The sequence below is a fragment of the Limanda limanda genome, chromosome 15 (genome assembly GCF_963576545.1).
Source record: "Limanda limanda chromosome 15, fLimLim1.1, whole genome shotgun sequence".
In the NCBI taxonomy this organism is placed as follows: Eukaryota; Metazoa; Chordata; class Actinopteri; order Pleuronectiformes; family Pleuronectidae; genus Limanda; species Limanda limanda.
The window spans coordinates 10,906,093-10,932,208 of NC_083650.1; the positions used below are offsets into that span (position 1 = coordinate 10,906,093).

General features: G+C 42.0%; 1 protein-coding gene across 2 annotated transcripts; it reads right to left on the reverse strand.

The window, feature by feature from the left end:
* Positions 1-99: 99 nt before the first annotated feature.
* zgc:154058 (Transmembrane protein 150A-like) lies at positions 100-24,428 on the reverse strand. Of its 2 annotated transcripts, none has more exons than XM_061086795.1 (8): positions 24,228-24,428; positions 23,186-23,467; positions 17,598-17,645; positions 16,380-16,466; positions 14,824-14,891; positions 9,027-9,154; positions 4,822-4,999; positions 100-3,421 (listed from the first exon to the last, which is right to left on the reverse strand). In XM_061086795.1, the coding sequence occupies exons 2-8, from the start codon at positions 23,248-23,250 to the stop codon at positions 3,186-3,188; spliced, it is 810 nt and encodes a 269-aa protein (XP_060942778.1). In that variant the 5' UTR covers positions 23,251-23,467; positions 24,228-24,428; the 3' UTR covers positions 100-3,185. The 2 variants fall into 2 exon arrangements, with proteins under 2 accessions (XP_060942778.1, XP_060942777.1); XM_061086794.1 differs by having other exon boundaries at positions 24,164-24,428.
* Positions 24,429-26,116: the final 1,688 nt, after the last annotated feature.

The following is a 26,116-nucleotide window of genomic DNA, read 5'->3' on the forward strand; positions in this document are numbered from 1 at the left end:
TCCATCGACATCTGAACACAATTCACATGAAGCAAATAATGGAGGGAGAAATGCCACATTTTTTTAGCTGTATTTTTATTTATTTTTAACATTAAGGCATACATCTATATCTATACATATATAGATATTATACTCACACATACAATCATATGATTTTTCATCAAAATAGAATTTTATATCCTAAACCTCTTTGGTTTCATTATCAAAATAATACATAAGGCACATAGGGAATATTTTGCATTTTAACTGAGGAAACTGGGTATTGAGTTTCTGTCAGGTTGACAAATGCTAGTTAGTTTCTTAGAATGCTCTCACACATCATGTACTGAACACAAGAGTCAGCTAGTTTATCTTCGCAGATATTTAACCACGTCTGCGTGAAGCAGCATAAACCTCCTCACAAGCTAACTGTTCAGGAATGTTGATTCTTCTCTTAAGCTTTACTGAGTCTTTGATTAACAAAAATAATCAATTACATCACAGTCAACCATCAATCCTGCAACAGTTAAAAATAAAATATAAAAAAGCAGTTGCACCTACGCTACACAGAAGCAAAAATATACAGAACGAGTCCTCGCCAACATGAAACGGTTTCCATTAAAACAAAAAGGCAACGGGAGGCAGAAGCAAACAGTCGGTTCTGCTTTGAATCAAACGCTGCAGCTGGTGTCGTAACATTTTCCTGAGTGCAAAGATCAGACAGATCAGAAAACGAGGGGAGAAAATAAATGAACAGGTATGAAACGATGAGGAGGCCGAGGAGATGATGCAAAAGATTTAAATGGAACAGAGCATGCAAAAACCGTAAAGTAGCTTTTAGTGAATGCATAATGATAAAATGTTTTTTTGATACAGCAGCACCATCAGTTGGCTTATTAACATTTAAAAGAACATTGAATATGAACGTGATGTGATTTGTTTAGAAGAATGCATTTTGTAGAAGTAGTGTGTGGACACGAGGTCAGGTTTTACTAGAGGAACAGAAGCAGATTTGACCAACTGAACACTCGTTTTTTCAAGTAGAAAACAAACTGAAATACGACTTTACAGCTGTGATCCCAACACAAGCTCATGTGCAATGAGCACTTTGACCAGCAGAGAGAAGCAGGTGATCAGCTGCTGGGGTTCTGACCTCATCCTCAGCTCATTCCACGGGAGCAGCGAGCACAAGCTCCTCCAGCTCAGCACGTTTCATACATTCAGTCCCAGAGTGATTTACTATATTTCAGTCCCTCTGTAACAGATTGAGAAACTGCATTTGAAGAAAGCTCCTTTTGAGCACTTGCACTCAAATAATACTGGCACTGACAAAAACCTCTGCACAACATGTGGCTGGTTGTGGTGAGAGGAAGCGATATTTTTAAAGAGCAAACTAACAAGCCTGTCGCTGTTGAGCAGCTCGCTCTGGTTTTTCACCCGAAATAGGAAACTGTGTTAATGTTACACAGAATTCAAAATATAAACATAACACTTTTAGAGAGAGTCAGTGAATGCAATCAACATGTGAATATCTTCACAGAGGGACTGAAGAGAAGATACTAAACCATGAGTCCAAACTAGTGATATCAAAAGGATTTTCCTTGCTGTGAAAAATATCTGCTTTGGAGTTCCTGGCACCGTCAGGCGTTCATTCAACCTCCTGTCTCTTACTCCTCCACAAACCGACCCCGCGTCTCCGTCTTATTGCTTTCACTCATCATAATCACAGCTGAACTCTGGGAAACATGACAGGATAAGGCCTTTTGTGTTTGAGCACTGGTGACTGATATTTGGCACGTACAGTGAGCGGGACAGTTCATCTCACTTGGATCTTGTTTCATTATAAAATTCTTACTCATCCGTTCGTCTCAACGTAGAACCTCCAACTATGGCGACGTCCGAGATCCAGAGAGAAAGTCAGAATGTTCGGCAGTGAGAGCTCATTCTGCTCCTCCTGGGGGGGGAAGGGGGGGAGTAATTACATGCAGACCTCCAAGCGTAAGACCTGAAACCACGTGTGATGCCTCGTCACCAAACTCAATAAAGCCAGAGCTCTGGCTTGAATTAGATGGCACGCATTTAGCCTCTTGACGCCATGTCATCTCCCTTTCCTATTCTTTGGCAGAAACTCTACAGAGAGGGAGTTGAATTAAAAACTATTTGAGGTTTCAGGTTGACGTGCTGCATTGAGAGTCAGTCGTAAAGGTTTGCACTAATGAGGCACCAGATCTATTGTATGCATGTTGCAGGTGATATGATGATATGCCACGCCACCTGAAGCATCCTGACCCTGATGCTTAGAAAATAGTGTTAGCTTTACAGATGTGGAGTTGCAGACCGAACATAAGGTCGTTGACGTGTGTATTATAAATGTGTTTTGGTGATTTTTGGCTGTTTTGGTAAACTTCTATAGCTACTTCTACATCCAGCAGAAACAGAGCAGCATTATTATTAACGGCCATCTGAAGAATACGAGTCCAATATCCACTTTCCTTTTCATCATAATCATCCAGCTCGAGAGAAAAATGTCTTCTGCTTTCCAAACTTTCTGTCGGATAAAAGCCGCTGAAATCTGTGGCGAGCAGGATGCTAATAGGATGTAAGAATCATTTGATTTGTTAATATCAAACATATTATTTACTGCAGGTTTAAATGCAGACCACTAACTGAAACATCTATATATGCCTCTGTTGGACCGTCTCTCTGGATTTACTATGTTCATGTGACCTCCGACTGTATCCTCCATTACACCATCATCTCTCTCACTCCGTTTCGCCACTGTAACGCCATCAGCCAGGCCGTCCAGCAGCCTTCACTCCTTTAGCATCGAGGCAGTGAGGCAGAAATGGTCCGAGGCCACACATTGAGACAGGTTTCAGGATCTCAGCGGGGGCGGGAGAGCACGTTTTCATGATTGACAAAATACTGAAAATTGGGTTTCACACTTGTGCAATGTGCAAAATGCAAACAAGTTCTTTAAAGACACAATCAATACAAGCGGAGCTCCCCACTGTGGCAGTAGATCTGCACCCCCTCGGGCTGTCAGGGTAGAATCCACTCTACCATGAGCGGCTGCTGCACTGGCCTGGGTCACCTCAGCGCTCCAGACAACGCGGCTGCAAATGAATAATTAAACTCATTCTACAACCAAGAGTTTGAAATGAATGAACAGGCCATCTGTGTGACATCTGGAGGTGTCGATGAGGCTACAGGATGGACAAGTTCTCCGGTTGGTGGGCTCCCAGTGCGTCCACCTTGTGTTCTCTCCCAGCAGCACCCAGGGCTCCGCCTCTCGCCAGCACCGCCATGGTGTCCCCTGACAAGTTGGCAAACTCGAAGGCAAAGGTCCCGTAAAACAGCATGATGATGACGCAGAACAGCCACTCGAAGATGGCTGAGGCGTGCTGCAGGAAGAAGCTCTCCTGACAGAAGAACACGCCACCTGAACACATGGTTAAGGGCAACAACAGCAAGAAGGGCAATGTCGGACAGTCTGAGCTGACCATTTTCTGATAGTGAAGAGTCACAGAACTATTATTATTATCATTAGTCCTTCCCCATACTTTACTGAACAGCACGAAACACAAAACGGTATGCTGTAAATTGATCATAAAACTCAAGTGAGTCATTATTTCTTTAGTTTAGTAGTCTATTCTTAGACTCATAGTATATTATATTACCTATTGTATAGTCAAATACTTATATTCATATTCATACCTCTACTATATATCATATATTATATCATACTCTCTGTATATTCTTTGTATACATAAGTCTATATACACATATATATTAATACATGTGCACATGTTATAATTACTATTATTATATCACCATCACTATTATATATACTGTTGCTGCCATTATTACCATATACTGCTTTTATATTGGTATAATTACTATCATATATAAATATATATTATGTTATATTATATACTATATATACTGTACTATTCTTATATACTGTCTAACAATACCATTACCATCATATCATCAGTACTATTACCATCATCTTGCCACTGCACCTAATCTACCTATTTTATTGTATTTTATCTTGTGCTTCTGTTTTTTTAATTCTTTCTACCTCAATATTTCTTATTTTATTGTATTGTATTGTATTTTATTGTATTCAAATATACCGGCTGCTATGACAACTTAATTTCCCTTCGGGGATGAATAAAGTACTCTATCAATCTATCTATCTAGTAGTGAATATCCCTCTTTAAATAATATTCTTTACATTTCTCAATTTATACTGCCCACTGTTATAAAGACACTTTAAAGCAAAAAGTTCAGAGTTTTTAGGACTGCGCAGAAACCCTGCATCCATTAAATGAAGGGGAAGTAGGATTTGTGATCTATACTGCAGACCGCCACCAGGAGGTGATAGAGACACTTTGGCTTCACTTTATAGGAGCTGTCAAGTCATCGGCATTTATAAACAGGCTACGATTATCTTGCTCAAAACAGAGTATGTTTCTGTTGTTGTAGCTGAGCAAATTTTCAACTTCAGTTTTTGCTTATTCTTTACCACATATATGAGACTAATATCTTAGGAGAGTAAATGTGCATATTTAAAAATTGTTTTCATTTTTTCCTGTAAACTACGTCTACCAGAGGTAAAACGAATTGACCCATTATCAAAATGCCCTTTATCAATCTATTCTCACAGTTTGGCTGTTAACATGTCCCATAAAAAACAAAAATATACTGTAGAGAAACTGTTGTGATATAATCTAGACTACGTGTTTCCATTCTATATCAGGCTGGCAGCGATACGCTGGGCTGTGAAGCACTTGACAGCTTCGACGGCTGCCATCTGTCAGTGGCTGGGGAGGATACTGAGCACCAAGGCTACGAAGGCCAGCAGGGTCATGCAGAGCCGGAGGTGGGCCACGTTGTACTCCCCCTGCGTCTTGGCCAGGCGATAGGTCAGCGCCGACTGCAGGCCCACGAACAGCATACTGGTGGGGAAGGCGATGCCCGCTCCGACATAGTGGAGGATTTTGGCATTATCCACCTGCCAATTGAGGAAAAGAGGGAAAGGGTGAGAGAAATGGGTGAGATGAGGAAATTACACAAAATGAACATATGACAGCTTCTTCATCAAGCTTATGGGTCAAGTTTATTCATTCATTTCTTTCGAAAATAAGGATCCGAAGGGGAAAAAGAGGGTGATGTGCAGGAAACGACAGCAGCGAGCAACACTGCAGAACACCTCCTCTTTTCCCCCCCGACGGTCACAAGAACGATAAGACACAATACACAAAAGAGCTGCTCAGGAGCATGTGACTACAGCTCCCACTGCAGGACACACGCACACACACACAAACGAAGAGAGAGAGAGAGCTCAAATGTCCTGATGAGAACAGATAAGAGATTCAATGGAGCATTAACCAAAGCTCGGGACACACCTCCATGAACCAGACTAATTTAGACAGATGATAAAGAGTTATTTCTGGGGGGTTTTCACTGGAGCTAGATAGTTGAAGTCTTCTTGTTTGGAACGGTTCCACACAATTCTTGGAGATCATTAGAGCAACAACCTAGAAGTTATTTAGTTTTAAGCCATTTGTCCATTGACCCAGCTAATACATACTGAACATTCTTTTGCAGTAGGCTAATCCTTGAAGTGTAAGATTTCCAGACAGTTGGATATGAAACGCACATGTGGTGATTTGAGTCTTTTCTCAGGTCTGGCTGTGACATCTCCAGAGTTGAGAGTGAAGAAAGCTGTCGGGCCTTACGTGTTTTCCCACAGGGTTTTGTGAGTTTTCACATTTCTATTTTTATGTCATACCTCTTAAATAGATACAACAAAGTAAGTAACTATTTTTCTTCTTCTGCATCCCCTCTTTATCTTCTGTAAATAAATCAAACAGGGACAGCAAACGTGTTACTCAGTAATGGACACACACACCTTCTTGTATTCATACAAGAGCTTAACCACACTGACAACAGATATAAAACTGTTTTGATTAACTACAGTACTGAGCAAAAAGTCAGGAATGTGTTATGGGCATTATTCACTTGTATTCACAAGCACTGTCATAATGGCTATAATGACCATAATAATAACACCTACATGTGTAATGGTGTTATCAATAATATAATTAGCAAGGATATGAGCACCAATTAATTATAATAATGATAATACTTTCTATCCCAGAATTCCAGATTCTGTCGCTAACTGCAGCCATCACCTGCTGGATGACTCATTAAACCACCAGGTGAACCATTGCTGCTGAACTTGATGCGTGTTATTCACACAGTTTGTCAGGACCAGACACTGTTGGTCAGGGCGGAGGTGACGAGGATGAAAAACTGATGGATGTTGAGAGTAATGACGAGGACTAAAATGTGGCATCTTAAGTAAGAAACTACAAAGAAACGGCGGGGAACATAAGAGGGGAGTGACAACTTTTTTTCCGGAGGCAGCTTTCATCGCAGCCTTGACACACTCGTCCACCTCTGTGTGGCAGTGATCATCTATTCTTCTGTTTCTCAGCCTGAACCATCAGATCTAAATAAAAAGGCCTGTTGGCCAAACCACATCCGTGCTGCCAAAGTCTTATGCAACACACAGCTACCACCCGCAGCAGTTGTCACCACCGCTAACACGTGTTAGCATGTGTTGTGTTTAGGCTGCTTTTACTCTTTCCTGTAGTGTTTGCCAGCGGTTGTTTGTTCAGCCTTTGAAACTGGATCTGCGCTTCATTTTACTTCTTTCTCTCCTTCCATGTGGCGTCCACAGTGTCTTCCCTATCAATGACATCTCTATCTCCATCCCACTGAAAATGTTCCCAACTGGAAGAGAGGTGACTCTGCGAGCGAGTGTCTGCGATTGGTTAGGTATGGGGCCTCTGCTTCAAACACCCTGTCTGCCCAGCTCCGCTTCATGCATGGCCAGACTTGATGACTCACTTTCCCCTGGCGCTTCCCGTAAAATTCCTCGCAGTTCTTCAGAGCGGAGGCCCCTGGAGGAGAAGCGGGAAGGAGGTGAAGACGACCTTCGTGCACTTTGAGACAAACTGCACATCTGCTTCACACACTCCTGTAAGACCATCCCTCTTCTTCTTTATTACACAGGGCACTTCAGAAGGACCTTGACTCATTGTCATTGCACATAAAAGAGCTCTGGCTATACGGTCACAGTCTTCCATGTGCTTCCACGACAGAAAACATGAGCATCATAATCTGCAGAGTGGTGCCGGTGGTAATCACTGTCGGCTCCTAGTGTCTTTCAGTGTGGAGTTCCTCTTTTCTCCCCGTGTCTGCAGGAGTTTTTTTCATCCCACAGTCCAAAGACATCCAGATCAGGATTAGGTTAATTGAAGACTCTTAAATGTCCATATGTGTGAAAAGTTGTTTGTCTCAGTACGTTGGCCTTGTGATACACTGGTGACCTGTGCAGGGTGTACCCCACCTCGGCTGGGATTGGCTTCAGCCCGCCTCCCCTGTGACCCTCTAAGGACAAGAGGTGTATATATAACGGGATGAAGGTCAACAGGACGAGAGTGCGTACGATGCAAGTCACACGTCTTCTCCCTCTTTTGAACAATTTTCCCAACAACAGTCGTGTATTCAACAGTTGTCAAAGTTAAAGGACGAAAGCACAATTGCAAAAAAACTAAACAGAAGAATTCAGCCTGTCATCAGAAAACAAACTGTGTCCACACCAGAGAAACATTATCTCCACTCGCAGAAGAAACAAACTGACCAACATCAGCTCAGGTCAAGGTCTGGGGAATATTAGATGGTGTGTGAACAGTTTACTCTCGTAGTCAACGTGTTGGATCTGGGAGAAATTAAGTGATGTGTAGATCGGAGTGAAATTGAGAGGGGACAGCTCGAGAGGATTTGCTGATTAAAAGCAAATCTGAAAAAGCGATCCTCGTGCAGTGATCAACTGTAAAATGCAGTCAGAGGATGCACAGGCATTGCCCAACACCTCATCGCAAACTGCCGACAAGTTGTTTGGCAATGCCTAAAAGTCCCTTGTGGTATAAACCTACGTAGCCACAGCTTCGAGTGTGAATAAGGCCACTACTTTCGGTCTGAACCTGACACGCACTGAATATCATTTTAACATTTTTTTCTGAACTTGGCCCTCAGGTCAGGTATCCACACTCTACCACCGACCACTCAGTGTTCATCATTGTAATAAAATAATGTCATTAACATTTATCTCTGAAGCTCCTCTGCCAAACTCTTCTCCCAAACTTTCTCTACAAAGCAAATTCTTCAGAACAAACAAACCCACACAAACACTCACTCTAGGCATCAAGCCAAGGCTCCAAATATTTAAACTCGAAGAATTTCTTTACCGAAGAACAAATAGCGACAGGAATTCAGTGCTAGTTTCTTTTTCTTCTTCTTCTTCTTCACAGTTTCAACACTAAACTACACGACAGACATTAAAAAACCTTTATGTCGATTTCCTCGAAATTCAATGTGTAAGCGTGTGTGTGTGTGAGAGTAGAAAGAAGGGGTCAGAGGAAATACTCCCCAATACGTCCCAGTGAAATTCACTTCTGTTAACAGGCTGCATCTACGGTTCTGTTCCTAATTGGTAATTCTGCTATGATGTATCTCTTTAATGTTTGGTCTATAAAACATTAAACCTGCCCATAACAATATCCTACAACCCAATAAAAACCAATCTTTGCTTTTGTTTTGACCGTTCAGCTCCTAAACCAAAAACATGATGTTAGACCACAGACGCCAAAAAAATCCTCACACAGAAAACTGAAAAATTATTTAATTTAAATATTATCACACCAAGACTACTGGACAGATTACCATAAAACATGGTGGGTGGATGGGGAATGGATCAGGGAAGAACCCACTCCGTTTTGGTGTGGATCCAGATAAGGTTTAAGCTTTTCTTTAACATTGGGAGATAGAGAGATTTTTAAGGGAATTATATTGTCTTCTTGATATAGTGGATATAAATGTGGTTTCATAAGGGCACAAGCTCTTTCCATCCACTTTATGGTAACAAATAGGGCTAGAAACCTGTAGGTGACTAAAGTGGGTGACCATACCTGGAAGTTGCCCACCATGATGAGTCCAGCAGCACAGATCCAGCCTGTGGAGAGACCCGCCGTGTTGAGAACACAGTTTTGGTGCTTCTCAATGACGTGAGCATATCGAAGCAGCACGATCATCATCACTGCAGGAAGAGAGAGACACAAAGAGACATCACGCATCAGTCCAACAGTGAAACCATGTAGGGGACAAGCAGCAGCATTAAGCTTGGACTTGAAAAAGGTCAAGTACACAGGTTGTTTCTCAGGGGCCCCCGAGTTCCATTCAATGCAAAACGCTCACACACCTCATTTAGCCAGGAAACAAAAGAATTCCTTTGAAGCTGATTGAGAATCACAGGAAGTTGAGTTTCTCTGCCCTACAAGTGAGGGGCAGGAAATGGCGGGAAAGTGCCAACGTTATGTGGGTGGGGGTTGGTCAAAGTCTTACATCAGATTAAAGGGCGAAGAGAAGCGGAATACAGTATATGGGACAGATGACTGCTGATGTGCTAATGGGCTGTGACTGGGGGTATTGTTGGTGCACCGAGGAGCTGACCCCCGCCTGCTTTCTCTTTGTTAGCTCCTCACGGCTGGGGCTTGACAAAGGCTGACTGGGCTGCTTGAGAGCGGGGCGGAGGGGACGGGTGGACAAGAGGAGGCGGAGAGAATCAGAGGGGACGACGCGCCCCTCCTGTGTCGACGTGAAAACTCGTACAATATCTCAGAGACAAACCTGTTGCATTAAAGGCAGGCGTTAAGAGGGTGTCCACAGCAACCATGGTTACAGAGAGAGGAGAAATTAGTGTAAAGTTCAGTCTCCACTAGATACAGTATCGACATCTGTTGTGGTCTGTTTGGCTCTGTTTCAGCCACTGTATAGTAAATAGCACCACGTAATGTGGCCTTAAAGTTCTGCTGGGCCTCTACTGAGTGTTGTTAATATATCAATATTTTTTTTTTATAACCAGGAACCATAGATGAACAAGAAATGCATACGAAGCTAATGTAATTTGATACAATTATATAAAGTCCAATATTGTTTTTCAAATCCTCAAAGTGCGTGTTCTTGTTTGTGTCATCTGCCCTCTGTTCCTTCCGTGCTCAAACAAATCTTGGCAAAGTGATTTCAGTTACAATCATGGAAAACCAAAACGTGTCTTCAGGCTCGGAAACAATCTTGTTTCGTTTTTTCCTTCTCTCTCTCTTTCAAATGGAGAACACACTGTGTGAATGAGGGGACGAGGGAGTCAAATGCATTTGTTTAATTACATCATGGCATCTCGGCCTCTCTGCCGCAGACTGACTGGCTGTGGAGCTTCCATACAGCATTTCCAACAAAAAGACCATTTCATCATAACAAATAGTAGTGGCTGCATGTGCTGGCATTTACCTACGGTGATATAAGCTTGGCCTGAAGGTTAAAGACAAGGTTCCCTCCCCCCAAACCACATTAGTCTCCTTTAGAAAATCCACATTTCTTCCATTTCCATGTTGTGCATGTGCGATTAGCTCAGAGGATCCCACAGCATGAGGGTTACATGTTCGATGAGCTGCCCTGCAGTTTTCCTGAGTCAGGAAGAGCTGACAGCTCAGCAGAGGGAACAGATTTACATAAACACGTCGTACTTGTGTCTCTAACACTGTCACAGCTTTGGTCGCCTCTCAAACAGCCTCTTCAGATCTTTCTTCTCTTCTCTGAAGCTCAAAGCAGCAGAGAGCTGGCTCACACACACACACACACACACACACACACATACAAGCATTACTCTACCATGGAGGTCACGTAGCAACAGTGTGCCCATACTGTAATGTACTGTATATACAACCCTGGGGAGACAAGCACAGATGTCTGCTTTCACACACAGACATGGGGTGAGGTGATGCATGCGCACAGACGCGTATATCCCTACATCGGCCGCACCACACCTCACAGTTAAATAAACCCTGCTGGGGACGTGTTTCAACCCAAAACTCCAGCTGCATTCTTCTCTCCAGCAGGAGGTATGCAGGGAAAACAATGGAGGCATTGTCTCTGAAACATTGTGTGTGTACACTGGCAGAAAGTGGGGACTGGGATGAAAAAAAATAATAAGAAAAATTCTGTTGTAACGTGGAGTTCATCAGGTCCTTGTTATCCCAGAGGAACGAAGCCATGAGTCATCGGCAGCAGGCACAATCTTCAAAGTACGACATAAATCAATAGGCTAAGAAGCTAAAACAGATTATTTACAATAGCCTGTTGTACAGCTACATGCCAGATCAACTTAACCTACTTCTGCAGAGCCATAACGCATTAATATACTGTATGTTCAGGCAAATTGGACGATGATGTACAAAATAACACCGACAGGAGAGTGAAAAAAATCAAACCACCTGCAGAGGTCACTGATCCACACGACCCGATGGAAATGCATCTTAAGCTTCATTCCAAATATAGTATAGAGTATTTATTCTAAGTACAACAACTATTTTAGTAGTGATATCAGATGACATTAAGAGATGTGGTTCAAACAGCTGTTCTTGATATTCACGCGCTGGAAAAGGTTTGGGGACATGTGTGTTTAAAAGGTTTTTATGTTTTGCAAAGGAAGAGGAGATTTGATTTCTTCACATAAACACAAAGCACAGTCTGATGTCTAAGTTTGTGTGTCCCCGTTTAAAGCGAGAGCAGCCGATATTAGCTGATTGCAGATTTACTCACCAGTGGAGACAGGAAGTCTGCAACACTCTGCTGCTTTTTTTAGGCTGTAAACCCTGAGATGCTCCATTTTCTGGCTGTTATGTTGTTTGGTTGCCACATAACGTTTTTACAGAATTGATTTGTCTGCATTTTTGTATCAAATTGTGTTGTGTTACTGTACAGTACAACTAAAGCACAGTGCTTTGTCTTACTCTGCTTCTTTTGCTCATTTCCAAACAGGCCTTCTATTTCACAGCAGAAATTCTGACATGTCACAGTAGGAAAAGCACATGTGTATATAATAAACATAAAGATGGCTGAATTCCATTTAGCTTCTTCTGTTTCAGTACCCTGGTATTTGTCATGCTGTCACACACTGATGTATTCACTTAAACAGAGCCATTGTTAATGTTATCAGCAACACCCATGCTTTTCCTCCTATGACAGGCAATGATTAATTACAGCATGCACAAAGTGGACACGTGCCGTGTCCTGGAGCCAATGGGGGCCCTTGGCCTTAAGATTTATCATGCCCTCCACCAATGAGGTCATGTTTTCACCTTTGATTTATTGTTTTTTTGTCACTAGTAGAAAAGGTTTCACGAAACGTAATGGACCAAGAAAGAACTCCGGATCCATAAAGATGTTTTGACACTGAGCTGCAGCAGGATCTCTTAAACATAGTATTACTATGTGTAGTCTCTGTCCATATACAGTATATATACACTATATAAATGACACAATCTTGCTCCAGGCAAATACCAAAGCTGTAATTTAAAGCTCAGCGACACACACAGCTTACTGTGTTGTAAGGTACTTTTGAATCCACAAGTGTTTTTATCTCATCATGGATTTTTCTTATCCTCCCTCTCAGATTTATCAAGCAACAGTTCGGAGTTGGCCAATCAGTGAGGCCTTAAATAGAAGTAAAGAGAATCGGTGTAGACAGACTGACAAAGTAAAGAAAGCATGTATATATAACACAGAGACACACACACACACAGAGACACACACACACACACAGAGAGAGAGTCTGAGGCACAGCTGGGAAACATTAACTACATCAGAGTAGACAGCAGCAGCAGTTAACGCAGGGAACAGCACGTGAAGACGCACAAAACACACACAGAGCAGCACGTGGGAGATCATTCTCTTCATGCATGTTTTCCTGGTGACTACTTAAAATGAAAGTTGTTATTTCATTCTCCATATTCAAATTTATGACAGTCAAGGTTTTCATATAATCTTTGTCAGTCTGGTTGTAGGTTTTTACAAGACATCATTACTTCTCCACGGACAATAAAACTACTCCCAAGCCTCAACATAAACTAAAGAGATGATCAAAACTACTGAAAGCGATACAAACCACAAATAAACTGATCTCTCAAGGCCAATTTATGCCTCTCCGTTTTTTCTATTACGGACAGATAAGACCGCCCTATCCGTCGTGAAACGTCCACTCCGAGGGCGTCGGACAGCTTTTCGTACACGTCTGATTTTTCTAACTATCCGTCTTCATGTTGGAGACCCGACGGACCGCTCTTGGCTGTGATTGGTCCGCGAACGACATCATTTCCGTATGACGTCATTTCCGTATTTCCGGACCTCAAACTTCCTGTTTACATGTAGCAACAAACACGAACACAACAATGATTCTACGATTAATGTGACGTGTGTGTTAAGCCAGCGGAGTTGTCCGGCTGACGGTGGCTCGTTAGAGCACTGAGGGCATGTGTGCACGGTCACATACGGTTATAACGAGCTTTCAAAACGGCGCTAGCAGGCTAGGCTAGCGGGCTAGGCTAGCCACCATGCTAACTGCGGTGGTAACAGTGCAAGAACTCGCCGTCACGACTTTAATTCCACTTCTATCATGACACTGTTTCTATAATACCGTCAGGTTAGAAGCAAACACTGGATAGTAGTAGTTAGTGTCGGGAGTCCCTGCTGACTGTGTGTGGAAGCTGGGGGGAGCTAGGTCCGTGTAGCTTCTAGCTACATGTAGCCTCAAGCAGATTCAAGCTGTGGAATCAGCAATACAGTTCGGAAACAAGACCGGAGAACCGCTGCGCTAAGAAACTATAACATCAGCATCTTGACCCGCTGGGTGTCACTTTATTTAGTTCTGTTAGTTGCCATGGTTCAGTGTGTGGGACGCAAGCTAACATGTCAACAGAGACACGTGGACTTCTTCTTCCCAAATGGGGTAGGCTTCTCTGAGCTCCTCTTCCGTTGCGCCACCTATGGGTTTGGCGGTGAATTTTTTCCGGACGTAGACTGACGGAGAAGTAAAAATCAAAAAGACTCTTTGTCTCCCGCTGAGACCTCTCCGAGAAACGGACACGTAGTAGTATATAAGAGCCTTCATGGTGCAATAGTTTAGGAAGGAGTTTTGGACATAAAAGTCAAAGAAAGTAAAAGGGAATCCTCCTTTTAAGGTAGTTTTGCTGATTTTGATATATGATACGATAGTGACTTGAATATCTATCTAACAATATCTATTAGAGTGTTGCCTTGATCTCTGGGAAATTGTGACATTTTACCAACAAAATTAAAGTGTATCAGTGTATAATTAAGTCTTTTTTTCGTTGAAGCTCGTTGAAGTGATAGTGACTCATACTAGAATTTAAAGTTGGGCTCTATTCCAATGATGTAAGCTCATCATCTGAACACAGCGTAGTGTATTTAGGAAAAGTCCAAATCAACGGATAAAACCAGACTCTTAGTTTCTTTTGGGTACGTTTTGGGCTTAACATGCAATTAACCAATCAGAGTGTCGTCTACCATTCCCTCTGAAATCCAGGTGCACATCTCAGAAGATTGCTATCATAGCATTATAATGGATGCTTTATAATGGTCCTCTGCAATTGTCTAACACTTCTCGTGAGAGCACATCATATGTGTGTGTGTGTGTGTGTGTGTGTGTGTGTGTGTGTGTGTGTGTGTGTGTGTGTGTGTGTGTGTGTGTGTGTGTGTGTGTGTGTGTGTGTGTGTAATAAGCAACAAGGGGCTGAATAGGAAAACAACTGTCTCAGTCTTAAACTAGCAAAGACACTTGAATCATACTTTGCGCTGGGTGTAAAACAGGGCCCATTGAGTGCTTGTTGCATGCGTGTGCACGTGATGCCTTACCCATGAATGAGCCGGCGCTGCAGATAAGGCTGAAGAAGCAGCTCTCAGGGGGAAGTGTCCCACACTTACTGCAAGAGAGAATACACAGAAATAAATTAGAGAAAACACTGTGATCAACCTACTCACACCACACAGTAACAGCTCCACTCATTCACCTCCCACGCTGTGCACTTAGTGAAATATATAATGTTAGAGATGCCTTGTGCTCAGGCAACAAGGGAGGTGGGTGGGTGGGTAGTTGGGGGGGTGTGAGGGGTGGGTACAACTACGCTTCCTCACATCCCGTCGTGAAGCCTTTGACTTTTCCCCTACTGCACAAGGTCTCTCTTCTAGTAACGGGAAATGTTTGTAGGAGGGGAAGGCAGGAGACAGTAAACACAGGCCGTCTGTGCCCGAGCTCCTGCTCACTACAAAGACTTCTCAGCTGACCGCAGTAACACACAAACACACACTGACACACACACAGACACAAAATTCAGTAGACTATTTACAACCATTGTTTTTTGAATAACCCTTGGAATATTTATTATTCTAATAGAAACTTCTGTATATGTATTATTATAATAATTATCTGACATAGTTTGATATCAGTCAGTTACTTATTGATTGCAACACTTGAGCGGTGTCTCAATTCAGCGGCTACATCCTTCAGAGGCTCCATTTGAAGAATGATGGCGTCGCAGCGGCGCGACTACACAGTCCCATTTCAACCCAGCCCATAAAGAGTGAATTAGGACGCAGCTTAGTAGTGAGTTCTAGAGTAAAACAGCAGCTAAAGGTGCAGCTCTTCAACCTGCACCAGTAAATTAAGCAACAGCAGCAGCAGCAGACCCGCGTTAGGATAGAGCACTTTGGCAACATTTAACCGTTCTTAGTTTCTCTCCAAGTCTGCGGTTAATCACATATTTGGAAGGAAACTTATATCTGGGCACAAACTCATGATTTTTTGCGTTTAAACAGAAACATAAGCAGGGATATATTTAAAGGAACTTCTCCAGATTCGTTATACAAACCACAGTATTTACACTCTGCAACTGGTGTGATGTGTGAGCCAAGAAGCAAAACAAAAGAGTGGTAGTCTTGATTTTCTCCCAGCCGAACCAATTCAGCTGTGCGAGTGTTTACAAGGTTAAAAGCAGACGCACGTTTTTTCCTCTGGACTGCCACGGTGGCAGCAGGATATTTCAGCCCCAAGTTATTTCCAGAATACACACACACACACACACACACACACACACACACACACACACACACACACACACACACACACACACACACACACACACACACACACACACACACACACACACACACACACACACACACACACACACACACACACACACACACACACACACACACACACACACACACACACACTCAGCTGTCTCCTGGCAGCTTCCACACATTTTATCAACAATGTGGCGACAGGAATCAGGTAAAACAATGGGGCAGTATTCCTGTTAATGACCAGACACAAAGCACAAACCGACAGACAGAGAGGAGACAGCGGGACACACAGAGCAGAGGAGGAGGAGGAGTCCAGTCTCACTGACCTGATGAGAGGTACATTGTCTAGCGTGCAGCACAAGGTTGGCCCGCTCTGCAAGTAAAGCTCCTCTTCACACGACTGGTTGTACAACCTAGAGCATGAAACAGGCACGCACACATTCAAGCACACAGAGAAAAAGACAGAGCAAAGTTCAGTGTTAAAATATGGAGCAAAATCAAATTACTGCAGGTTTCAATAAGTAAAATCTAAGACTTGTTGAGACAATCAATAACGAAATTTAACATCTGTGCCAAGTATGACAGATATGAAGGATTATCACAGTCCCAGAATGAATTACACTTCTCCATAATTGAAGATAAAGTGAAGTGGCTGAGTAGAGACTGTCCCACAACACGTGAATGTTGCAACATTATCTCACAAACAAAAAGTCAGAGACAGTAGGTAACCATAGTCCCCAAAGACAAACAGAGTGTTATGAGATTATGTGTTTGTAGTCTTGTGTATCAGTTACTAGTTCCATGATGGTCTAGTTTGGAGTTTTAATACAGCGTTTTAATACAGCGTGTTTTGGCAGCATAGATCTATGCTGCAAAAACATTTATCTTCAGTGCAAAATGAATGTTAACACGATTAACACTTATCTAAATGTATTCAAGATCCAGTACATAATATATTTAAGACAAGTCTTTCCCCGTTTTTTCTCCCCATTTCACAATATCTTTAAAAGAAAAAGATTTTAAACCAGGACCCTGCGGAAACCCTGGTTTTGGAAATATCAAAACAACTTAACTCTCACTGGGGACTCACCAGTTACAAAGATTTTATTCAAAACTAAAAACAGTATACGTATTTATTATTATGATCATATCTAAATTATTTGACTGTGTGGAAAAAATATGTCATTGACAGCACAGTAACACAAACCACACAGTGGAGTCCCAACTGGGCTTTCTTTTTTCTTTTAAGGGATGGGGAAATAAGGTGCGAGTCATCACTGACAGTTTAAATCTGTGTTCATTTACTGCACTTAATTCTTTAGGGTTATGAGCTGATTCAGATCTGAGTCCCTAACAATTCTGAGTTGAAATGGAACCAGTGATTAAAATACCGACCGAGGTAATTACATCCTGTTGAGAAATATGCTGACATTGACACCGACTAATCCCCTGACTCCAAGGTATGATTTTGTAAAGTGCGCAGGGATTTGCAGAGGTATGATGGAGCAAGATGAGAATAGGATACAGGAAAGATTAGGACGTACCAGTTATCCACAGGGCAGACGTGCTGGTTGTACAGGGCCATGGCATACCTGAAAAACAGGAAGTGTGAATAGACAAATTACTAACACAACCACAACCAGTGAGAGAGTCTGCCCTGTTTAATGACTTATACTGTTAAAACTACAAGCATGTTGATATTGTTATCCAGAGTGACTCAGTTCGGAATCATTCAGAAAAAAACAACCCATGTTTAAATCTCAAAGAAGACACAAAAAAACTACATCAGGATTCAGGTGTTGGGATATTTCCCAAAGAAAATAACGTGAAGCATGAATGATTAGTTTCTCGTTAAAAGCCACGTCTTCAAACCTTAACATGTTGTTGTACATGTTTGATCAACTGGCGGGACAAGGTTGACTTATCACTTCTTATCGCTCTATCCAAGCCTCAGAGGTCAGAGAGAACAGTCTGGCTTGTATCAGTCAATATGGTGTGACTGTAATACTGAGATAAAGCTGCAGAGTTTGTTTCATCAGGTCACTGACCACACAGTGGTCATTGACAAGAGGAACAGAGATACAAACTGTGAGGATCATTGTTCCTTAAATAAAGACGTTAAGGTTTGTTATATTGCGTAATTGTCCCAAATTGCTACATACGCCGGGCTTTCGCATTCTAACAACTGAAATAATGTTTAAACGGTGGGAAAAGTTGTTTATAACAAAATACTGGGGATCATCAACTGAAATAAGTTGAGATATTGGGTGATATAAGTTTAGATGTTGGTGTTGATATTAGCTGATAATTAAATGCAAGAAATACCAAACTTTGAGGAGGTCTAGGAAGTATCTCTACTGGTAGGTAAGTTCTCCACTGGAGAAGATTTGGATAGTTATTTTTTCTAACTGAAAAAATAACTGCTTATGTCTTAACTGCATATCTGAATAGTTTTCCCCTAGCAAAAGTATATTGATGTCGTATTGAAAGATTGTTCAACAAATCACTGAGCTGTTTGAATAATACTGCCTAAGGGATGAAGTGTCAGGCTCTTTATTATCAGCCGTCTCTGTCCAAACGTAAGTTGTGCATGAGACAAACTTGCAAAAGCAATGCCTGAGGACTTTTGCTGAGGAACAGTGGAGCCACAAGGGGCAGTTCATTCCGTTGAGCTCCAGGTAAAATCAGTTTAATAGTTTACAAAACAAAGTCTATCCACATAGACAGCCACACAGTGGATATTCCTCATGATCCATAGTTTACCGAATCGGAAGAACTGTTTCTATTGAAAAAAAAACAAGCAAAAGTATATTTCGAAATAATCGTATTTTCAAAGTTTCCTTGGTGACTATCGAGCTTATTGCAGTTTTTTTTCCAACAACTGATCTTCAGTTCTGCATTAATCTGAAAGTTGCTTGGCTCAGTGAAGATCCAGCAGATCATACGTCATCATACTAAAGTTACACAGTGCATAATCATGTAACTTTAAGATGTGTCTTGCATTGCTCAGTATAAAGAACAAAGGAAAACATAGTGAATAGCTTTAGTTATTTACACATACCAAACTGTGCTTTCAAATTGTATTGTCTATATAAACAACTACACACACACACTGCACGTAGAGGCAGCTGCAGCTAAGGGGATAGAACGGTTCAATCCCAGTCTTCCCCCTCTGTATGCCGAAGTGTCCATGGGCAAGATACTGAAACCCAAATTGCTGTGCCGCTCTCAATGTGCTGCCCATAGATGCTCTGTATGAATGGGAATAAACTGTACTGTAAACCACTTTGAGTGGTCATCATAGAAAAAGCTTTATATAAATACACCCAAACACACACAGATCAAAACAGTATTTTCAGCTGGCCGAAAAAGACGGACACAAAGAGACAGTCAGCCACAGAGACTCTGTCCTCTGAGCAGTCGGTTCAGTGGGAGGTTAAGTACCAATTACAAAATTTCCAGGGTCGATAGTATCATAATTACAAACCTTGTGTCTTTGAAGAGCAGAGACATATCATTAACACCCACACAGGCTGCTAATAAGCACATAGACAAGCGTCATCAACAAGTCACCACTTTGTGCCAAGATTCACTGGAAGTTAGAACTAATTTCTGCGCGACAAAGAAAGTGGTGTGAAATTTTTGTCCACAATTAAAAATACCTACGAGCAGAATCCACTGACGTGAAAATCCTAATTAGTGTTCATGGTCTCACGCTTCAATGGAACATATACTACAGTGTGATAGGCAGTATAACACAGTTAATGAATGAGAACCTAATTACAAGAAAAACCAGGGCACGAGGTCACCGGCAATATCTACTGCAGCAGTAGTAAAAGCCTGTAATAAGGCAATACTCATTACAGAAGTGACCATAACACAAATATTATGATCTCCATTGAATACAGATGCATATTTATGTGACATCATACAGGAGAGTAGACATATATGTAAAAGAAGCAGATGAAGATGTCAACTTGGAAAAATGAGATTCAGGAGTTTTGGTGATTAGGGCTTGTGTTAATCTGCTGTAACCCAAAACAGGCAGCTGAATGTATCCATCATGTCCTGCCTCCTGCATGTTTCACCCCAGCTCCACCCCCTCACCCAAATGTTCCAGACATTTTCCTGTTGCTGTGAAAGCGTCTGACTTGGACAAGGTTCAGCTGCGTTCTTCATACATGAAAGGCAATCTCCTCCAAACAAAGAAAATGTATGGGCCCAATATTCTCGGGTTTATGTCTGAAAGCGACTTCAGAGAGATCTACCACAACATCCTCCAAACAAAATGTCAAATTAAACCTCAATCTTCACTACAGCAGCCACTTAATTCTGACCTAGATCATGACAATGCAAAAACACTACTGCCGAAAACGCCACTGTTCTTTGTGGCTCAACTTCCTCATCTTCTCAAGTCATTTCTTTACAAATGAAACCTTGCATGGGATCTGTGCTTTTGACTGACTGCTGGTTACTGGTTTGCATTATGCTATGTGAATAACCCTTTGAAAAATCACATAATCCAAATGGAAGACATGTTGTCTGCAATGCTCTGACATTATGCACTGAGTAAACCTGTGGTATAGAACATGGCCGTGAGGTAAAAGACTGGCAGAGCTCCAGCTCCGACTCCTTAAACCCCAGTAGAGGAACACCAACTTTATAAAAACAAAAGAAAACAACAAGAACTGCAGAGATTCATCAGGGGACTTCATTAGAGAGAATACAGGAAAATAAATGACGGCCAACTTTTGCCGTTACATTTTCCATGTTGAGGCCTATTTTGTAAGTTTGGTCGTCTGCCAAAGGCTAAAAGAGCGGCAGTGCAGCTCTGGGAAATTTCTAAATAAAACGACTCAAACTGGTGCATTTTTCCGAGGAGGCTGAGTAATAATAGGTTTGTTTACATAATTGGACCTCCATCAAAGCTCGGCAGTGGTTGTAAACTGTAATTACATGTCCGTGAGCAATATATAGGTGGAACAGAGCAAGTTTTTTTTCATTCAAGATTCAATGAATAACATTTATGAAATTCTTTCATGGAAAAACCTGGTTTGACGGTGATAAATAACAGAAACCCCAGGAAAGGGTGTGAGCATAAAAGGTCTCTGGATGAATGTTGGCCCAGGATGCGTTAGACTCTGGTAGCTTCTCTGGCTGGTTTCTGGAGAACCGTATACATTGGTATATTTTAAAAACATTTTAAAGCAATACACAGCTTAAAAATGTCTGAAAATCCAAAACAGCAACAAGTGTTCCTCACAGCAGAGCCAGATAGAAACTCTAAAACATTCCTTACTCGCAGAAGGTCAGCGAAAGAATCTGAGACCAGACTCGTGTGTGGGCACAAGACTGATTTGCCTCCGTCTGTACTCTGGAGCCGGCTGACAGATGCTGAGTCAAAGTTCTGCTTACACTCCCTGTGAACCCCTCTACCAGTGCCTCACTCTTGCCTGCTCTGCCACCGTGAAAGAGGGGTTGTGCAACATGTCACATCCTTTGACAATCCACGAGTCTGGAATAAAAGACCCTCGACTGCTCTTAGAAACAAGGCCGCCTTGTCAAGGTAACAGGAAGGAAACGGCTTTGAAGGAACTGACAGTCAGCAGCGTATACCATTTTAACTTTCTACCTCGGTAACAAAATGCCAAAACAAGATCACAGGCAGTGATTTAACCCGCGGGTTCTCCACCTAGACGGACCCACTTGCCAGCGAAGCCCTGCACACCTGAATACACACTCCCGACTGTGAAGCGGCCGTGCACACAAGCACTAATTGTGCACGATGTTAGCTCTGGCATCTGATTAGACTGCGAACTCCCCACCCAGCCCATCATAGATGTAGCACGCTGCCTAAATATACAGGACTACGACAGTTTGGAATTGGGCCATCTGTCTCTCTTCCCCCTGGGGTTTAGGTTCCTCCTCCCACAGTAATAACAGAGGAGACAAGAGAGCTGTCAGCCCAGACATAACCAGGAGTCACTCTTCTCCCTGCCGTACATCTGCTGCGATACGGCAGATAATTAAGCTACACTGCTAACGTGCACGTCTGACTTTTAAGTGAGGGGGAGATAATCCCAGTTGCTTCCCGGAGAGAGTTAATCCACATGGCAATCGCCATGGCGCCCAGGAATTCAAAGTAAATATGCAGCGCTGCTTTCCTGCAGGCGAGAGGATGAGGTGTCAAGAGGTTTGTGCTTTATTGTAGATGAAGATTTGTAATGTGAAGAATATGGCCTGGGTACGTGCATCTAGTAAAAGAGAAACAATATGTAGAGTAAACACAAGACATTGTGGTTTTTACATTTAAAAAAAAAAATATTATTTAAAGGTAGTATTGGGTTTTTTTTGTCTGTTTTTTTCATATTTGGTGAAATCCTCTTCACCTCCTGATAACAATTGATCAATAGAGCCGTGTCTGTGTCAAGCCAGTGTCTATTGCCCCCGCAGGACTGAAATAAACACAATCGTTTCTTTTGGCCAGAGTAAAATGATGGTCAGCGTACTGTCGGTGTCTGTCACTAAACCCCCGGCCTGCCTGTGATCTCACTGCTCATGACCAAAGTTTTTAACCGGGGACAAATACACTGAAGCTGAGACGTTGGCCGAGTCAGTGAAAAGTCGGCTTCTCAGTTGTCAGGCTGTGCACGCTCATGTTTTTTGGGGGCATAGCTTTGACGAGGGGGCCGCTGGGAGGGGGTGGGATGTATCGGTTGCATAGCTCTTCCAGGATTACCAACCCCAGCTTTAAAAGAAGTGTGGGAATCTGAAAATGGCTGTGATTGGTCAGTGAGTATGCAGATAGCAAAAATGTGTGAGAAAGCACATAGATATATGGTGATGTGGAATATGTATGGGAAAAACAGATAGGAAATATGTTATAAAACCTGGTAGCACATAAAGCTTGCCAAAGCAAACATTACATGTCCCCATGTAAAATAGAGTTACTCTCCCTTTGACAGAAGTTGCTGCATTCATAAAAGGAGCACAACAAAGTGTCATCGTCGAAATAGAATAGAACTTGCACGGAGCATCACTTCTCGCTAGCGGGGTGACAGACAATTTGACAAAGCAGTTCAGTCTCAGCCGACCTGAGGAGAAACGGGCAAAAAAATAAAATAACACTTACACAACCCATATCCCCGTGATGGTCAGAGCTGGGAGGCTCACAGGCAGTATCATCCACACAGACATCTTCTTGCACCTTTCACCGTCCCTTTCTTCTTCTTCCTCTTCGGCCAGCCGAGTGATATCTGCTCAAGTGGTTCTAACATTTAAATGAGTGTGACTGACGCCAGCATTGGTTCATGTTGTTGAGGGCGGAGGAGGGTGGATGGGACACATGTAGGACAGATGTGTCCTCTTGGCTGGTTGAATGAGCGGAGATGGGAGGTGGGTCAGGATCATTCACCTACGGAAATAAGAAAGAGAGAGAGAGTAATTATCATTAAGCCCTGCCGGCGAAAGAAATCTGAGAAAGAAATGCAACCAACATTTACTCTAATTATTGTCTAATCTGTCAATTAGTGAGAACTTCCTGTGGCAGTTTCCTGGAGTCGCAGATTACATCTTCAGGTGGTGTGATTTGTCAAAACCACAAAAATATTCACATTATTATCGTGGTTCTTTACTAAGAAAAGCATCTTATTCTCACATGAGAAGCTGAAACAGATCTCGTTTGACTTTTTTGTTAAAATAAAAATTGTACTTAAATTATTATTTGATTCTGAAAATAGTTGTGGATGGATTTTTTGTTGCTCTACTGAGCGAATAGTTGACTTATCGTTTCAGCTGTACTCTGTAGTAAGAGTTTTGTGATGCTCGCATCGGTTTAAAAGTACAAATACTATTTCATATTACTCAATATGACATATTTAAAAAAGTAAAACACACGCAGTACAATCCAGTGGTTTTATTTCCATGAATCATTTACTTAAAGATTTGTGATCCAGAGCGGATGGATTTCTCTGGTTGTGTTTCAAGGAGGAAACAGCTACATTGAAAGAGTGTGATGATTGGTTTCCATTGGTTTCCATTGAAACTAACATCAACTACACATCACTATCGGTCTTCTCGTGCTTTCACTTACACACGTACAGACACTCACCCTCTTGTTTGCAGAAAGAATCACCGACCAACCGTGAAGAACAACTCTCCAGCCGCCAGCTCACCTTCTGCCTCCGCCAGCTGCCAAGTTTCCCCCCTGGATGATTTGGAGCAGGCCGACCTGTGCTCCTCACCTCTGCCGCCTCAGAGCTGCTCCTCGCCGGACGCCTGTTGCTCAGAGTCTCCGCTGCAGCTCCCGGTTCTTCTCTGTGTTGAAGTCCACTGTTTTCACCCGGAGCTGCACAGGTTCGATCCCCTCACACATGTGGTCCATCCCACTGTACCGTCGCCACGAGACGCTCTGAGAATCCAGCTGTTTAACTCCTCCTCCCCCCCACCTCAAATAAAGAAGTGTCAGGGTGCGTTGCATTTCAGTTAAAGGGCGCTCCGTGTGGGCGGGCAGGTGGGGTCAAAATAACTGAGCTGAGAATAGTTTTTGTATGTTGTCTCTAAAAAATGGTTGATCACTAAATTTACCCCATATTATTTGGGACCAGAATATAAATTAAAATAAGGTGAGATAAAGTAAGGTAACTATAAGATAAGATAAGATAAGATGATATGAGATGAGATAAGATGGTTACTACATAATTCTAGATGAATACTATCAAAAATCATTTTTAAATGCACTACGTGAGATGTGTTTAAGAAAAGTAATTGAAAGCTTTTATTGTATAGCAGAATATTATATAACATGTTTATGTAATTATACATATTTGTATTGGTCTGTTATAATTAATATGGTTATACAGTTGATATTTTGTGGCTCATTCTTATAAAGATTTGATTTATCACATTTCTGCCATTAGCATTAATGTGTAGAAAACATGCAGTGAGCTGTTATTATATATATAGTATATGAGAACTGTAAGGCTCCATTCCAGTATGTGTTTTTCCCCTATACATCTCACATTTATTGTCTTTAATCATCAAATAAAAGTCCAGTGTATAATATGTCAGAATATAGTTGAAAATTATTTTTCAACTATTTTTAATGTCTTTTGCTTTCTGACCAGCTCTCAAAATATAAAATTGTCATCTTTTCTGACCCTGACTACTGTTAAAAGTGGAAAATAAACACATCTGAGAGTAAAACCACACATAGGTGCAAGAAAGGACTTAAACACCAAATCAATAATCAAAATTTATGCCAATTCATTTTCATTCATTGACAGTGGTTAGTTTCAAGGTGCCGTGTCCAGTAAACTGTTGCAGACAGAGCAGATTGAAATATGATCACTTCAAACAGTAGCACTTTAAATGTGTAAAACTTCAGTTCTGTTGGTTTAAGACACTTGTAGTTTATAAATGTCTACTTGTGCAGTTTATCAGTGTGGAGAGGAGCAGGACGTCTGTTTGTTTGCTCATCTGAATTTGCCTCCGGTGTGTTTGATGCAAATAACCAAGCGCTCCTTCTCCTTTGTGTTTTCTTCCCCCAATTCGAAGCCTCGTTTTCAGTTCTCACTGTCAGACGATGGAGCTACAGTGAAACTTAACACCACCTCTGTAAAGGAAGGAAAAATAAACACGCATATGACCCCCCCCCCCCCCCCTGCATCCCTCCCTATGTGTGTGTGCGTGTGTGTGTGTGTGTGTGTGTGTGTGTGCGCGCGCGCGTGTGTGTGTGTGTGTGTGTCTGCTGCCCCCTGGAGTTTTAACGTAATATCTCTGCACTGAATATCCTGAAGACCATAGAGTGAATTTATGTCTGCCAATGATCAATCAAAACCCCCATCGGTGATATATGATATATAGGGGTGGTTACTGTATTAATGGAGGTAAGATGCTTCCCTTAGTGTGAACAACAACAGCAACACCAGCTCTGTTAAAGCTGCTCCTCAGTCCACACATGTATTTGAACAAAATCAGCTCAAATCCAGATTTATATTGACATAAACATGACAACATGAGTTTTTTTAGCAACTGTGCTTTAATTTTATACGCAGCATTAAAC